The sequence below is a fragment of the Notothenia coriiceps genome, unplaced genomic scaffold (assembly GCF_000735185.1).
Source record: "Notothenia coriiceps isolate Sejong01 unplaced genomic scaffold, NC01 NC01_scaffold00017138, whole genome shotgun sequence".
Taxonomy (NCBI): Eukaryota; Metazoa; Chordata; class Actinopteri; order Perciformes; family Nototheniidae; genus Notothenia; species Notothenia coriiceps.
In genome coordinates, this window is record NW_011349839.1 from 62,148 (window position 1) to 76,699 (window position 14,552).

General features: G+C 39.6%; 2 protein-coding genes across 2 annotated transcripts in view; both read left to right on the forward strand.

Annotated features, from left to right (window-relative positions):
* LOC104950174 (V-type proton ATPase 116 kDa subunit a isoform 2) overlaps positions 1 to 8,665 on the forward strand; it is a 14,782-nt gene extending 6,117 nt beyond the window's left edge. The window contains exons 7-20 of the mRNA XM_010776657.1: positions 2,622 to 2,704; positions 2,810 to 2,903; positions 4,103 to 4,315; positions 4,673 to 4,823; positions 4,929 to 5,068; positions 5,156 to 5,313; positions 5,578 to 5,668; positions 6,185 to 6,303; positions 6,397 to 6,607; positions 6,931 to 7,050; positions 7,173 to 7,292; positions 7,406 to 7,523; positions 7,943 to 8,114; positions 8,205 to 8,665. Coding sequence (XP_010774959.1) covers positions 2,622 to 2,704; positions 2,810 to 2,903; positions 4,103 to 4,315; positions 4,673 to 4,823; positions 4,929 to 5,068; positions 5,156 to 5,313; positions 5,578 to 5,668; positions 6,185 to 6,303; positions 6,397 to 6,607; positions 6,931 to 7,050; positions 7,173 to 7,292; positions 7,406 to 7,523; positions 7,943 to 8,114; positions 8,205 to 8,307 — 1,893 coding nt within the window. The 3' untranslated portion in view covers positions 8,308 to 8,665. The remainder of the gene's footprint in view (positions 1 to 2,621; positions 2,705 to 2,809; positions 2,904 to 4,102; positions 4,316 to 4,672; positions 4,824 to 4,928; positions 5,069 to 5,155; positions 5,314 to 5,577; positions 5,669 to 6,184; positions 6,304 to 6,396; positions 6,608 to 6,930; positions 7,051 to 7,172; positions 7,293 to 7,405; positions 7,524 to 7,942; positions 8,115 to 8,204) is intronic.
* A 1,265-nt stretch (positions 8,666 to 9,930) lies between these two features.
* The window catches only part of LOC104950176 (dynein heavy chain 10, axonemal), a gene marked incomplete at its 3' end in the record, with an annotated part of 11,430 nt that continues 6,808 nt past the window's right edge, over positions 9,931 to 14,552 (forward strand). The window contains exons 1-11 of the mRNA XM_010776660.1: positions 9,931 to 10,162; positions 10,974 to 11,056; positions 11,159 to 11,267; positions 11,351 to 11,466; positions 11,587 to 11,788; positions 12,082 to 12,239; positions 12,333 to 12,563; positions 12,717 to 12,907; positions 13,045 to 13,243; positions 13,340 to 13,534; positions 13,696 to 13,866. Of these exons, the coding sequence (XP_010774962.1) occupies positions 9,931 to 10,162; positions 10,974 to 11,056; positions 11,159 to 11,267; positions 11,351 to 11,466; positions 11,587 to 11,788; positions 12,082 to 12,239; positions 12,333 to 12,563; positions 12,717 to 12,907; positions 13,045 to 13,243; positions 13,340 to 13,534; positions 13,696 to 13,866 (1,887 nt within the window). The remainder of the gene's footprint in view (positions 10,163 to 10,973; positions 11,057 to 11,158; positions 11,268 to 11,350; positions 11,467 to 11,586; positions 11,789 to 12,081; positions 12,240 to 12,332; positions 12,564 to 12,716; positions 12,908 to 13,044; positions 13,244 to 13,339; positions 13,535 to 13,695; positions 13,867 to 14,552) is intronic.

The window sequence follows — 14,552 nt, forward strand, 5'->3', positions numbered from 1 at the left end:
TGAAATGAAATGAACCAAGGCACAATCTTGGTCAAGGCATTTATGTAGAGTAGGAAGTCGGCCTCTCTTATTGATCGCACATAGATCATCAACTCTATTTCCAGCTGCAGGATGATAGACCAGAAGTGGAACTGGGAACATAACACTGCTCTTGTCCACCCGCTACCCCTCCAGGAGGTCGCCAAGTACCTTGAGTGCTGCCATCTCAATGTGAAACCCAACAAACATCACAATAAAATGATCTTCACTGTGAGTTGCTGGCCAGCTCTACTGGGTTTGTTTTGCCACAGCGTATTGAGGTTGATCCAGAGTGATCTGACCAGGATTCAGAATCTCTAATGCCTGACTTACCTCATCGATGGAATGACGAATCATGGCCACATATTTGGCTTGGTCGTAGAAGAGGGGAAGTAGAGAAGTGAGCATCGATTCAGCACACAAAGAGAGCTGCCTTCCAAGCTGGTCACTGCTGGGGACAGATGATGTTTGCAGCCCCTGAACTCCCATCCCCAGGTGACTGGGGGTGGAAGAGGAAGGCCACAGGTGGATGGGAAGTTTACTGGACCACATTACCAGGCCTGTTGTGAACTCCTCTGCTGTGGATGCAAAAAGGGTTGCAGTGGACAATGCAAATGTGTCAAGGCAGCAATTCAGTACACTGCCCTTTGCCACTGTGGTGGACTGTGTTTTCAGAACTAAGTCTGCATTTAGTTGAAAACCTGTAATATTTCATATATATTATGTAACATGTATGACTTCACCATAATAAATATGTTAATGGTTTACTGTGTATTTTGTTCCCTGAATGCCAGATACATATAGTTAGCTACATTCTAGCATGTTGTAAATAGTACCAATGCATTCCCCATCCTTGAAAATGTAGGATTAGCCACCAGAATCAAGATCCTAGGAAGTCTAGAAGATCCAAAACTACTGGTAAAATAACAACCAATGGCGGCCATTTTCAAAATGGCCGCCATTGGCGCCATTGGACAAATTTGCAATGGCCCTATAGCCAAAAATCTTCCTTAGGGCATGCTCTAACAGTGTGCCAAATTTCATGCTTTTATCATCAAAAGCACAATTCTTTCAGATATTTCACATATCTGCTGGACTATATCAGCAAGAGAGGCTGAAGAAATATGTGCATGACATGCATGTTCTCTGTTCCTCAGAGGCAGGGAGCTTCATTTGAATCAAGATAACAAACGTATTTAATTTACACACATTGGGCCTCATCTAAGAAACAGATGGGATCTTAACTTCTATGTCTGCAAACGAAAAGGACTTGTAGCGGCCAAAATCATATAGAACTAAAACAGATAATTAACTTAAAATAATACAGCCGCTGAGGCAGTAGTTAGCGGATCTTACGCAGGGCAATGATCCAGGTCCAGACAAGATTCTCCGTTGCATTTTATTCCTATAACAAAATACAATGAACAGGTTTCCTACATCTCTTTCCTTAAGCCTTTCCTACAGCTTTCCCTTGTGTGGCTTGAAACACCCTGATAAAAAACCGTTTGCCTACTAGTGCTCTGGCTCCCACCACCCACCTGTCTCCAATATATACAATTACACCAGGTGCTCTAATCACCCAGTGCCCAAAACATGCCTTCAAAATAAAAGCATAGAAACTACTTTAACTTATGACACTAACTAAGAATACATATAAATAAATGATGATAATAATAATAAACACTATGAACAGCAAGAAAATAAATCTTACACTATTAAATAATATAAAAAAAATATATATATATATATATATATATATATAGCTCCAACAGGACTTTTGGGGGACATCAATTCTGTTCTTCAATATCTTTTTGTAGTCAAGAGCAACATTATTGTGCATTTAAAACAATTCTTAAGCTGATACACATACATCTTTTGTGCCATGTTCAAGGCCATGACATTGCAAATGAACCATCATTTACTTTTGTACAATATTATTACATTAAAAAATATTCCAATGCAGTTTGTATTGTTAACATTTCAATAATTTTGATACGACAGCAATTTAGCATGATAAACAAAATATTTTAGAGTGATTCCAGATGTAAAAATAAAAATCCTGCCATTCTGGACAAAAGCTATTTGTTAAAATCTGTAATAGGACACAATTGAAGATAACGTTGCATACATCTCCTGTTCAGAGAGAGTGCTGTGATCTTCTCTGTTCACAAAGAGTGACAGCTTAATCCACTTATCCATTTCCTCTGCTTGACTAGAAGGCAGTCATGCAGGGCTGCAACTGATCACTGTTGGAATGTCAAGACATTTACAAGCAATGTAAGCATGAGTTACTGGTGAGCAAAGAGGATTTCTGACATTAAGATAAAAAAAAAATGCCAGTTGTTTTCCAAAAAATCAAGTAGTGCGGTGCTTTTCTGCTGCATTTTCAAAAAGTCAAAAATGATTCTTCAATACAAATGACTCCTAATTCCTATGTTTTGGAAATGAACAGCTTGATGTTACAAACAAACATTAATACATCATTTAGGTCATTTTGTGAAATCATTTACTCTGGGCCCATTTATTTTATTGTATGTTTAATGGATGAAGCGACGGGGCCTTTTCATTGATTTATAACACTTACTTTCATGCTCTATCTGCAGGGGGAGCCTTCCAAACGTGTGGTGTTCCTCATCTCTTACTGGGGAGACCAGATCGGACAGAAAGTGAAGAAGATCTGTGATTGGTAATAATTCTTTGTTTTGTTGTTGCTCTTCTTTGACAGAAAATGACTGCTATCTGTTTTTAGTTGTAGCTGAGTTGTTAATAACTTACTTTTCTCCCTCCACAGCTACCACTGTCACTTGTATCCGTATCCCAGTAGCAATGAGGAGAGGAATGATGTTGTGGAAGGACTAGGAACTCGCATTCAGGACCTGCACACAGTATGTCTATTGTCTATTATCTAATTATGCAGACTTTTAAACAGTGACAGGAAAAACTGGCAGTTTGTCAGTCATTCACAAAAGGCTTGACATCTGACTGTTCAAATATACGCTTGATCATTTTCAACAATGAGCTCTCAAGAGGCGCTTTCCCACCAAGTACTTTTCCGTACTTAGTTCATGAGAACTTAGTCCCTCTCCCCAAGTCTCCTGCTCAGAGATCAGCTGCTGGACTCTCAGAAGAGGGGGAGGAAAAGAGAGGCTCCGTTTATTATTCTTTTATTATTATATAGAGTCGTTATCAATTTGTTTTAAAGCTCAATAAATAACAAAGAAGACCTCAGAACGCCGACACCTCCTCATCACTCTACCGCTCCCACGTTTTATTTTGTGTTGCCATAAGTTAGTCTCTCTCCGTTGGTGCGCTGAGCTAATGCTGATGCTAATAATGCTAATGCGAGCAAATAAAATGGCAGCTTCACAAAGCTTTTTGGGAGTTTTACGGGCCGTGGTTTGCAATCCGCCCAGCCAATCAGAAATGGGAACCTTTTTCTCCCATGAAAGTTCCTGCTCTCTAGCAGGGACTGAAAAGGGGGTGGAAAGGTTGTCATGAACTAAGTTCTAGTTCTGGATTTTTTTGGTGTGAACACACATTTTCGGAACTATATCGGAACTATACTGGGAAAAGTACTCCGGTGTGAAAGCGCCTAATGAGTTATTTTTCCCAGTTTCAAGAAACATCCAACACGAGCTTGCACATTGCCGTGTTTTTACTGAGTCTTGAAATGGCTGATTTATTTTCTAAAATATAAAATATATATAATACAATTATTTGAGCCAGACTTGGCAGCTATGGGTTCTGTTGAGTGAATAATGTGGTAGCTTTAACCCACTGTGATGAAAAAATAGAATTGCACTCACCCCCTTAGCACATGATCAACATGAGACCTCGGCTGGAAAGGTTTTTTCTTTCATGCATGTTTTTTTTCATCCACTCCCCTTTCTTTCTCTGCTCTTTATCTTAATAATTCACACATTAAAAACACTCACAAAAGCTTTGTGTTTAAAATATAAGTGCATATTTTTCTTTGTTCATGTACGTTTAAAAAAGGGTCACCGTTTGTAAATGTTGAAAGTCTTGAATATCTTTTAGATTCTGAACACCACTAAGCATCCTGTTTACCTCTCACCATGTGCAGGTACTCCACAGGACGGAGGACTACCTGAAGCAGGTTTTGATGAAGGCCTCAGAATCCGTCTACACCTGGGTCATCCAGGTCAAGAAGATGAAGGCCATCTACTATATTCTGAACCTGTGTAGTTTGGACGTTACTAACAAGTGTCTGATCGCTGAGGTGTGGTGTCCTGTCGATGACATTCCCACACTGCAGAGGTCCCTGGAAGAAGGATCGGTGAGGAAACTCCAAACAGCACTGCTCTATTTCTGACTTTGGCTCCACCACAGGCTTTCTGTTTATTTAACCAGGACATTTGCTCCATGAAATGTTGTATTGTTATCATTAGATTACTGAATGAGGCATTGCTTTTATTTATCCTTGTTTAGTTAAAAGACAGGATTTTAGGAGGGCACTGAAAGGCCACTATTCATTCAGTTTTCAGGCTGCAGAGGACAGAGTGTGTACTTGGGTTGGAGATAAATAAAGCTGAGGGTTTCCTTTTTATCTGCATGTATTGTTTTTCTTTTGCCAAATGATTCAAGACATGGTATATTACCTTAATGGCAAAATGCTAACATTATGATATTTCAGAGAAAAAGCGGATCGACGGTTCCTTCCTTTGTCAATCGCATCCCCACCAACGACGCTCCCCCCACACTGATAAGGACCAACAAATTTACCTCTGGCTTCCAGAACATTGTGGACGCCTATGGAGTGGGCAATTACAGAGAAGTTAACCCCGGTGAGTGGGATCCTTTGTTTCTCTTATGTGACGGCAACATGATTGTGATTGTAGACATCAGAAAAATGAAGTTATTTTTTTTTCTCTCCTACTTGTAAATTGTAGCTCCTTTCACAATCATCACTTTCCCATTCCTGTTTGCGGTGATGTTTGGGGATCTGGGCCATGGAGCGATCATGGCTCTGTTTGCTCTCTGGATGGTGCTGTACGAGAACAACCGCAAACTTAAAAACACCAGAAATGAGGTGAGCGAGTACTCCAAAGCTATTTTTGACCTGATACTCATTTGTGTGACATTCAGCATGTTCCAAGTGTAACTGATGTGTGTGCAGATCTGGAACACATTCTTTGAGGGGCGTTATATCATCCTGATGATGGGCCTGTTCTCCATCTACACTGGCCTGATTTACAACGACTGCTTCTCCAAGTCCCTTAACATCTTTGGTTCTGGATGGAGTGTGAAGGCCATGTTCACAGAGGGGGTGTGGAAGTGAGTTTGTTTGTAGCCTTTATTTATCCAGGTAAAGAATCCCATTGAGATCAACAATCTCTTTTACAAGGGAGACCTGCCGCCTAGAACATTCTTCATTGTAACAGTAAAAGCAGCTAAGCAGGCAAAGAAAGTATTTACTGTGAAGAAGTGTTATAAAGAACCTACTATAGTTGTTTTAAGAAATAAAACCGAGAAGTCTTATGGATTACTTTCACATTGACCTTCATTTGATACAAGGCTGTTTTGTGTGTGTTCCCACAGGACTGCTGATATCCGTGGGAATCGTTTTCTCACTCTAGATCCAAATGTTACGGGAGTTTTCACTGGACCGTACCCTCTGGGAATTGACCCGGTGAGTATTGAAGGACTAGTCATCATGAATGACATGATTTATCCTATAAAACCTCATTTACAAGATGGGCCTGATTGCTTCTCATCATTGTGATGTTGTTATAGAGCAAATGTCCGACTTAGAATCACAATAAACACATCTCCAGGATATGTGCACTTAAAGTTTCACATGCACTCATACACAAGCACGTTATTCTGTCTCTACAGCTGCACCCTTTTCTACTGACAATAATTCCCTAAGATCAGGATTTGAGCAAATGCTAATTATTTATTAATTAACAATCAGTAAGAACAATAATGACAAAGGAACAACCATTAATGTGGAATTGCCATATCTGGTGCTGATACAGTAAATAAGATCAGTATTAGTAAACACTTAGTTATTGGCTTGATTATTGGTAATATATATATACTGTATATATACTTCTGTGGAAACAATGAATTGTGTTGAATCCCTGGACTCAAAATCACATTTTATAGAATATAAAAATACAATCTGTCATCTTTCTGTGCACAGATCTGGAACTTGGCATCCAACCGGCTTACATTTCTGAACTCGTATAAGATGAAGATGTCAGTAATACTGGGCATCATACACATGAGCTTTGGGGTCATCCTCAGCACTTATAATCACTTGTAAGTAACTTTTTTTTTTTACATTGAATGCACTTATGTTTGTTTGATTATAGTGTTTTTAACAGCCTGTCTTATTTTTGTCATCAAAAACAGGCACTTTAAGAAGAAGTACAACCTCTACTTGGTATTTCTCCCTGAGCTCCTCTTCCTGCTGTGTCTGTTTGGCTACCTGGCGTTCATGATAATCTACAAGTGGCTGGTGTTCACTGCTAAGGACTCCCGACTCGCTCCAAGCATCCTCATCCACTTCATAAACATGTTCCTCATGCAGGGGGACGGAATGCAGCCCCTCTACCCAGGACAGGTGAGAAACTAATATAAAGCACCATTTCTACAACAGTGTAAATCATGTCCTTGCTCTGAGTAAAGTGATAAAGTCTACTGTTGTTTAAAACACACATTAAACGAGAGCTTGCTCTGTATTTATTTAGAATGAACAATATTTAGTTATCTAACAAATGTATTGTAATTAAAGCTATGGTTTTTTCACTACGTTATTTGAATATGCTTTCAGTAAAAACTATACAAAGTAAATTAATGAATCTGAATGTGTTTTTAAATAATATTAAAAAAATATGGAGATGTCACCGAGACGGATCATAACAATATGTTGTTTGCTTCTTCTAGACCGGCCTGCAGGTGTTTCTGGTGGTCATTGCTGTTCTCTCCGTGCCTGTCTTACTCCTGGGGAAACCTGTCTACCTTTACTGGCTTCACAACGGCAGCAACCGCATAGGGATGTACAGGGTGAGAGTTCGAAGTGCATGTCTGTGTGTGATCGTTTGCATACTGTGTGAAATACTATTCCAAATATTTGATCTCTGAATGTGAAATCTAAAGGTTTGAGTAACTTCTCTGCGTGTTCTCAGGGATATGAGCGTGTACGGCGTAACAGTGAAGAGGAGCTCTACCTGATGAGGGCTCATGACATGGAGGAGGGCAGCGGCCACAGTGATCTCTCCACCAGTGGAAAGCGCCCGACAGAGGAGGTCAGCTTAATCACACAACTAGATCGTTACCTGTTCATCTTAAACGTGCTAATGAGCAACCATTGATTTTTGTCCTTAGTTCCTTCATTGACTTTGTTTTGTTTTTGTCATAGTTTGACTTTGGAGATGAGTTCCTTCATCAGGCCATTCACACTATAGAGTATTGCCTGGGTTGCGTCTCCAACACAGCCTCCTACCTCAGGCTCTGGGCTCTGAGCCTGGCACATGCCCGTGAGTATGATAGTTTACAGTACACTCAGTTAGTCGATCCCTTTTTCAAACCTGTGAAAACACACACCCAACACAGGGAGTGTACACAATTAAATATAACCCAAGAGTATCATTATTTGTCTAGGTTTTGCGAGATGATAACCACATTGTGTTTGTTCCCTTTTTAACTGAGGAATATGAGCCCATTCTGTACATATGACTACCAATTATAATTAACCTGTGATCAAAGTGAACCAATCTGATTAAATGATCTGCAGAACTTGAAAATGACGATTTTGGCATCATTATGGACATAAGTAGAAGTCTACATCGGAGTAAACAAATGCAGAACCACACAGACCTGAGATCAGCCTGAATGTGCTTTGTATCAATTTGCTGTAACTTTGATTGTGCACGTTCTCTTTTCTTTGCTTTCACAGAGCTATCAGAGGTGCTGTGGGCCATGGTAATGCGAGTTGGACTACGAATGGACACAACTCTCGGGGTTTTATTCCTAGTGCCTGTGTTTTGCCTGTTTGCCGTTCTTACTGTGTCCATCCTCCTGGTAATGGAGGGTCTGTCTGCATTCCTTCATGCTCTCCGGTTGCACTGGTAAGATAACAATAACCACTTATGTCAATAAAAGGGCCTTGAATTATCTCTGTGTTTTATATTCACAGTGGGTGCTTGTTTCTTCCTCAGGGTGGAGTTCCAAAATAAATTCTACAGCGGGACTGGAGTCAAGCTTTGCCCCTTTGCCTTCTCTCTCCTGCCATCCAGCTTTGAACATGACGGCTTACTGTGAAGGGAATGTGGTAATGGTTAGGTGGTTAAAGGAGCCAAAAACAGCTGCTTTTAAAGATATGTTCTAAAGAAGTCATGAGAGGATTTTGAATGTTCTTGTCATCTTTGAAACAATAATTGCAAGTGTACTGTATGTAAGACAGGGTGTTTTGTACCACCAGCATCAGTTTGCTTCACTTGAGGTTGAAATGTGAGGCTTAGATTTAAACGTAACTTGTATACGTAAAACCATTTTTCTACTGAGGCATCCTGGTTACAGTTGATGACACTTGCACATTGAAAAATATGTGAAAAAAGATTGAGTGATTTTAGTATGAGATAACTTAACAGGAATGAACACATGGGGTTTGCTATATAAACAGGATAAACGTAAAAAAATAACATAAACTTTACCTTTTTAAGAAAATAACATTATCCTCCATTTCTCCTCTGTTCCTAGGTTAATCAATTTTGGAATATTGTTTATATGAATACTTTTCAGTTTTGGCAGTTTTTGTTGCACTGATTGCCTTACAGAATTACAACCAAGCCACAGCATACTGTATCATTCTTCAGTTTCTCTTGTGTTCTTACTTTATGTTAACAAAACGCTGCGAAGGATCTGATTGAAAAGTGCCTGAGAAGGTGTGTGATGCTAAGATGTATATACTTTATAGAAATATTTTTTAATTTATTATTTTTTTAAAAGATGTGTTCAAAAACATTAAATTCATGTTAATGGGGATTTGAGTCGGCCACATACTGTACAGATTAACATTACGAGCAGTTTTTGACCCAGCTCTTACTTTGAAAGACCCTATTGCCATCCAAATCAATTGCCCGGCTGTATTAAATCTTTCTTGGATAACGTTGATTTATGTACTAATATTAGGCACGAGAAGTTTTTTGCTAATTTGCAAAAGTTGTTAGAATGGTTTGGGATAGATTTATTTTTGCTAAATTAACATTGAGATTAATGAAAATTCACTGGCAAAACACTTGCATACAACATATTTCTGAAAGTCATAACCATGTGTGTGAACTTTCAACAGTGGATCAATATAGTTTATAATCTTGGCACAAGTGGCGGTTGCTTTTTTATTGTGGCAAATGAGGTTTGTTTACCATCTGTTTGCCTGTAGGATTGTTTTAGGGGTTGGTTGAAGGGGTAACATGTCTTCTAATTCAGGCCTAATCTTGCCATTTTGTTTTATATTCAGAATCAAAATGCATTGACAAACACTCCATGTTCATGTTCTTTGAGAAAATCATCCTCATGTCAATAATAAATTGTGTTTTTTAAAGTTGTTCTTTCCATCAAAGACCATAACTGATTTGTATTGGCATCTACCCTTCCAAGTGTTTTATTTAGTGTATACTTCAGATCCTGATTAATAACAAAAGTGTGTAACTGTCATTTAGCTATTAGCTTACATCTGGGTCACACAATGTCTCTTATTGATCATAATGTCCCATCCGACCGTTAGTTGTAAGCTCGAGACGTTTGGTGGTTACTATGGTAACGCCAAACTAAATACGCTGCTTGGTTACCGCAAGCTTACGAGGATGAAGTTTCCAAGGACATTTAACAAAAAAAAGTAGTTACGAATCAATAACTTCTTCAAATGTTAACTAGGTGAACAATATGGTAAAATACGACGATTTACGGGTGGAGTGGATCCGGCAGTGCGTGACTGCTGGCTTCGTTTTGCCCGAAAATCCCAACCCTTTCGACGAGCTACTCGGTCAGGGAGATGGAGAAGAAGAAGAAGACATTCTCCGCTTTTTGGACTTTGTCTCCGATGAAAACTCGCCATCGTGTCTTCTGTTTTTCAAAACTGTAAGAGAGGAAGAAATTGAAGTTAACATTCCACTCGGTAAGTTTGCAAAAGTTTGTGACTGTCATGTAGCTATTAGCTTACATCCGGGTCACAGGTTGTTGATCATCACAGGTGGGAGAAGTAGCCTACTCAGATCTTGTACTTAGGTAAAAGTCAATTTACCTGAGAGAAGGAATACTCGTGTTAGAAGTAAAAGTACTGCATTCAAAATATGACTCAAGTGAAAGTGCATTAAAATAAAAATGTGGTAGGCCTACAAAAAATTAAAGTGCATAGGCTATTATGCAAATTGGCCCATTTCAGAATCATGGTATGTCTTCATTATAATTATTGATGCATTAATGTTAAAAAGATTAACTAGATGGAACTAATTTGTATTATTTTTATTTACTGCAGGGTGGTTTGTGAATGTAACTGCAGTATATCTCCAAATACTAAATATAATACCTTACAAAAGTGGCAAAACCTGTGTTTCACTGAAAGGAACCTGGTTATACTGTAAGTTGGTAAAAGGAGCAAGAAGAAGCCACCTATTGGTATCAGTTGTTATTACCTGTATGGAAAACCATACTTCATGCCATGCTTCAATCATCCTCATGTCATCGAGTTGTGTTTTTTAAAGCTGTTCTATCCATCAAAGACTATGACTGCATGATTTGTAGCCTCTAGCCTACCAAGTTGCAAGTGTTTTATTTATATATACTTCAGATCCTGATTAATACATTTGGTGAAAAAGGATGTTTCCCTTCTCTTTTTTCCCTTGTCTTGAGGGAGGTTTTTAGTCCTTTATTTTTAAATGTGTTGTACATGGTCACCTATTCTGCAATTACACCCTTGATAACCACAGAAAGGAAGACAGATGATGCTTCAGATGCTGATTGCTCTCCAAGTGGAGCAGAGATACCCTCAGACTCAGAAGAGATATGTGAAGTAAGTCCCATACATGTGAGATCAAACTTGAATTGTTTTCCTCTTGTGGTAATTGCTTTCCAATTGTGTATGAGTTTGACATTTCTTGTTTTGTGTTTCTAGGGGCTTGAGCTCCAAGTTGTTCGTCACATTGAGCTTCATATGTCCGTAAATGATTTCCCAAAGCAATTTGTGAAATCTACTGTGTTCTACTTTATCAGGAACACAAAAGGTGAGAAGACACATCAATATCATTCTCTCTCTGTTGCACATGCAAATGATAAACCAAGATGTTGTTATGTGTGTTTTTAATAGACACCATTGTTCAGCCAATGAACAAGAAGGAGACCCCTTTTGTGATGGGCAGGCTATTTACCATTGGTCGTCATAGTGGAGATCCCCTTGTTTCCCTGCATCAAAGACTTGTCAATGTAAGTACGAAAAAAACGACAAACAACCAGCAGCAACCATTAACAGTGGGAAAAATGGTTACCATCAACATAATATTAATAAAACTTCTTATTTGATACATTTGACATGTCTCTTTTCAGATGTATATACCTTTAATGACTGCCGAGCGGATGAGGGAGACTGGTGCCGGTTATGAGAGCGGGGAAGTTGGCGGTGGAAAGGGAGAAGAGGGGAGTCCAGCGAAGCCGAGTGGGCAATTCACGATTCGTGATGAGTTGCTTCACAGGACGTACAAGTTTTTGGGCCAACTTGAGGCAACTATCCAACAAACTTATATTGAAGGTTTGATTTATTTAATATAACATGGGCTCATTGTTTTTTATTTCACAATCTATCAGAAATTGACTTTTAGAAAAACAAGTAAAGATGGTATTGAACTCCAAAGAGTTAAAACAATTCCATGGTATTCCCCAAATTCTCACATTCCCAAAATATTCTTTGCTTTCCCTGCTGTTAAATGACTTTGTTTACTATAAACTATTGGGAAGAAGTTCTGGTTTGGTTTGTAAATGGAGTTTTCAATGCATTAGGGTTGATTTCACAGTTCAATTTTAAGATCCTTACCTTTGTCGCAGATGAGATTGTGCTGCACATACCTGAGCTAGACCTGGAGCCAACGGTAGACGTACTGCTGTCTGACCCAGAGATGGTGGAGAAGTTGGAGCAGTGTTTGATGAACTGGCAGACTAAGATTACTGTTGTTGTGGAGGAACAACAAAACAAAAAGCCGCAGGTTTGTGAATCTTTGTGAAACAGCCACAACACAAACACATACACTGTGATTTCCAATTGACAAATGTGAACATCAGTTTTCCTTTTCCTCCAGGCTCCTGGCCCTTTGGCCGAGATAGCTCTTTGGCAGGGGCGTGCATCCGTCCTGAACGTTCTGAGTGAGCAACTCAATCAGCCCGTAGTGAAGAAGATTCTGGAAGTGATGACCAAAGCAGATTCAAGCATTGTTCAGACCCTGGAAGGAGTGGTCGCTGCACTCACCAAATACCGCGTGGAGGCAGACGACAATTTTTGCTTCCTCACCACGCTGAAAAGAAACTTCTTGGTGAGCTGCACTTTTTATAGGAATACCGCTAAATATTTTTAAGATAGAAATATTATTTGTCTTTTAAGAAAGGACAGTGGAACTGGTGGTAGCACAGAATTTTCCTCCTGCCCTCACCGTCACTTCTATCAACCTTACCGTTGTCTGTTGTAGAATCTAGCTACTGCATCACATTTGAGTGGGATCCTTGAGACCATCCCTGATTTGATGGGCAGTCTGCAAGTAGTGTGGATGATCTCTTGCCACTACAACACAAATGAGCGCATGGTCCCTCTCATGGAGCATACTGCCTGGCGGCTGTGTGAACGTGTGCGTCCAATAATCGGAGTCAGCACTCTATTCAAGTATGTGTGAAAACATTTAAACTTATAGAGAGAGTTGAATGAATCCTATTTTATTATGTCAATATTTGTCAGTACTTTATTTAGATAAGCTGTTTTGAGGTTTCGTTATAACTTAACAATGAGCTGTGCTTGGACAGAAATAAAAGGGAAGTGGCCAAATCCAAGGTGCGTGATGCTAAACAGGTCCTCGACCTGTGGAAATCCTCCTACTTTGAGGTGCGTGCTGAAATTGAAGAATCAGGCAGGAATCAACGCTGGGAATTTGACCGCAAGAAACTGTTTGAGATGACCGACTACATTGCCTCCATCTGTCAGGACCTGCTGAATGTTTTGCAGGTCTGTGTGTACACATACTTCACGGATTTTCAGACTGTGTTAAAAAAAAACATCTCAGGTTTTTGAAAGAGTTTTTTCTTTATTTGTGTTGTGCAGATTTTGGAAGAGTTCTATAACATCTTTGGTCCAGAGCTAAAAGGTGTGACCAGTGACCCAAAACGCATTGATGATGTGCTATGCAGAGTGGATGGGCTGATTGTGCCTATTGAAGAATTCAGTTGCGATATTTTCAAAATCCATATGATGAGCGGCTGGAAAACGATCATGCAAGACTTTAACAAGACAGTTCAGGTGAGTTTGGGACATCTGGAATTCAGAAGCTATACAACATGAAAGTGAATTAAGCATTGTCGTATCAGTGTGTTTTTAAGTTTGCGCCAAATAAAATAACATTTTCTTTTTGCTGTACCTTAGTTATCAAGCTGATTAACTTCTCACATGCGTCTGTTCAGGCTATTGAGCTGGTGGCCGTCGACCTTATTGATCAGTCGTTTAAGACACAGCGCTCTTCGGCCGCTGCCTTTGACATGCTCTTGAAATTCAAACACATCGTCTCCAGAGAGGCTGTCAACAACCATTTGATGCGAAAGTCTAACGACATCCTGGCTCAGTATTGCAAAGAGGTAATGTACTTTGAAAACAAGAGAAATTGATATTTCACAGTTACATTTGAATTTCTATCACATTATGTGGCTGGGTGACATGCTGTTTGATACTCATGGTACCTGTCACTGTAAATAGAGTTTGTAAACTGTACCCTGTACATTAGGTTGTATGTCATCCTTATTGTTGTTCTGTTGTTTTTATGTTACATGTGTAACTAATGTCCTGCAGGTCACCCTTGAAAAAGAGATTTTTTGATCTCAAGGGGCTTTCACCTGGTTAAATAAAGGCTACAAACATACAATGTGATGGTATCCGATCAATACAATGCTTCTGTTGAGCGACAGTGAGTTCCTGCAGGTTTTGCAATGTGGTGCAATGTTAATGTTACACGCTATTGCTATTTCAATCAGGAGAGACGGTTTTGATGTAAGAATACATATTTATTGCCAGGAATACACAAATGAATGTAGTGGAGTTTTGGCGATTAGACCCCGTTGTGCGGGAGTATCATTCAGGAGGGGAGAACCGATCCGATGAAACCCCCGAGGTCTAGACACTGGTGGTGGTGAATGGATAGTTGGGGTCGGTCTGAAGGGGAGTGGCTTAGCTTGACCCTGGATTCAGAGGGACAGGAGGTGATTGGGTTCAGTCTGAAGGGGAGGGGCTTAGCTTGACCCTGGTGGTGATGAATGGATAGTTGGGT